Source organism: Solanum pennellii, chromosome 8, assembly GCF_001406875.1.
Source record: "Solanum pennellii chromosome 8, SPENNV200".
NCBI classification, from domain to species: domain Eukaryota; kingdom Viridiplantae; phylum Streptophyta; class Magnoliopsida; order Solanales; family Solanaceae; genus Solanum; species Solanum pennellii.
The window spans coordinates 60,327,827-60,329,299 of NC_028644.1; the positions used below are offsets into that span (position 1 = coordinate 60,327,827).

The 1,473-nt window shown below is 33.0% G+C and overlaps 2 protein-coding genes across 2 annotated transcripts in view; one reads left to right on the forward strand and one right to left on the reverse strand.

The window, feature by feature from the left end:
* The window catches only part of LOC107028962 (endoribonuclease Dicer homolog 3a), a 53,465-nt gene that overhangs the window by 16,981 nt on the left and 35,011 nt on the right, over nucleotides 1-1,473 (forward strand). The gene's annotated exons all lie outside the window — the stretch shown is intronic.
* On the reverse strand, nucleotides 727-1,467 carry LOC114078369. The gene is made up of 2 exons (XM_027919067.1): nucleotides 1,128-1,467; nucleotides 727-1,030 (listed from the first exon to the last, which is right to left on the reverse strand). The coding sequence occupies exons 1-2, from the start codon at nucleotides 1,396-1,398 to the stop codon at nucleotides 876-878; spliced, it is 426 nt and encodes a 141-aa protein (XP_027774868.1). The 5' UTR covers nucleotides 1,399-1,467; the 3' UTR covers nucleotides 727-875.

Below are 1,473 nucleotides of genomic sequence, written 5' to 3' on the forward strand. Positions count from 1 at the left end.
CCCCCCCCCCCCCCCCAAAAAAAAAAAAAAACAAAAAAAAAACAAAAACAAATGTCTTTCAAGTGTGATGGAAGTTCAAGCGTTACAATCACTCCAGAACCGTTAATGGGAAGTTTGAACTATTTAGCTTGGGGGCTTCTTTAGTTGAGTTGTGGTTCAAGGTGTTCAAGATCATTTAACAAACAATGCTTGTGTCGTAGATGAAAAGACAAAGTCTAGTGACGATGATGCAAAAGCCAAATCAAAATGGGAGAAAGCTAAGTTGCTCGGACTCGGGTGCGGGTATCCGAGACGGATGCGAATCCGAGAGTCGGATTCGGCGAAATCCAAATTTTAAGATTCGTGGGTGCGAATTCGAGTATGGATACGGGTGCGGGGATACGGCTAAAAATTTCAATATTATAAAAATATAGTTATGAAGATATTCTAAATTTGAGAGATATATTGTGATAAACTTACATGTATTTTGTAGAATTCTATCTTTTGTTCTTCAAGATGAGATTACTCTTCCACTCTTCCTACAAAGACACAACAAAATAGAAACTAAACATTAAAAGAATTTACAAATCACAATAGAATAAATATAACTAAAAGAATCAATAAAAATTGGAAAGAAGAACTAACCTTAGAACATGGATAGTAATAACTCTTGAAAGTTGAAACAAAGTGAAAAGTTAAGAAAACACTACAATTATTAAAATTCAAGAGATACACAAAGATATTTATCCATAATTTAGATATTCATAATTACTAATCAATATTCAATACACCAAGCAAAAGTGTAAAACATACTATTGAACAAAAAACAAGAGATTGTCTCAACTTAATTCATAACTTAAAATTAACATAACAACAAAATATTGTCAATTATCAAGTTATTTAATTAAGTTAGCTATCTCTTCCACATCTTCTTCAACTTCTTCCAAATCTTCAAACTCTTCCTCAAATATCACACCTTCAATTTGAGGGTCATCTATTGAAAGCTCGGTTAGATCATTAGTTGTCTCATCAATATCAAACCGATCTCCACCTAAAATAAATTTAAAAGAATAAATATATTAGAAGATCTTGTATAAAAAGAAAAGAACACCATTTAAACTAAATAATTGAAGAAAATATAGACATACCAACATCCCAATATTTGCTTGGCCCATTTATATATTTCTCTTTCTTGCGAGACAACAATCGGAGATTATAATGTACAAACACTAAATCTTCGGCTCTTGAAGTTGCTAACTTATTTCTCTTGATATTGTGAATCAAAGAATATGTACTCCAATTTCTTTCACAACAAGAGGAAGAAGCCGGTTGAGTAAGCAACTTGTAAGCTAATTGTTGCAAAAGTGGAGCCGAGACCCCGTGATTTGCCCACCAAGAAAGAGAATCTTCATACATCATAGCGTCAATCACATGAGGCTCACTAAAATAGCCATTTCCGCTACAAAAGGATCCATACTCCAATGAGGCTTGTTT

What these genes read in the sequence shown, in the direction of transcription:
- LOC114078369 (XM_027919067.1), bottom strand. Translation starts at nt 1,398, where the DNA reads ATGATGTATGAAGATTCTCTTTCTTGGTGGGCAAATCACGGGGTCTCG. An exon ending in AAGCAAATATTGGGATGTTG is followed by an intron (nt 1,031 to 1,127) that starts GTATGTCTATAT and finishes AATTTATTTTAG; the next exon opens with GTGGAGATCGGTTTGATATT.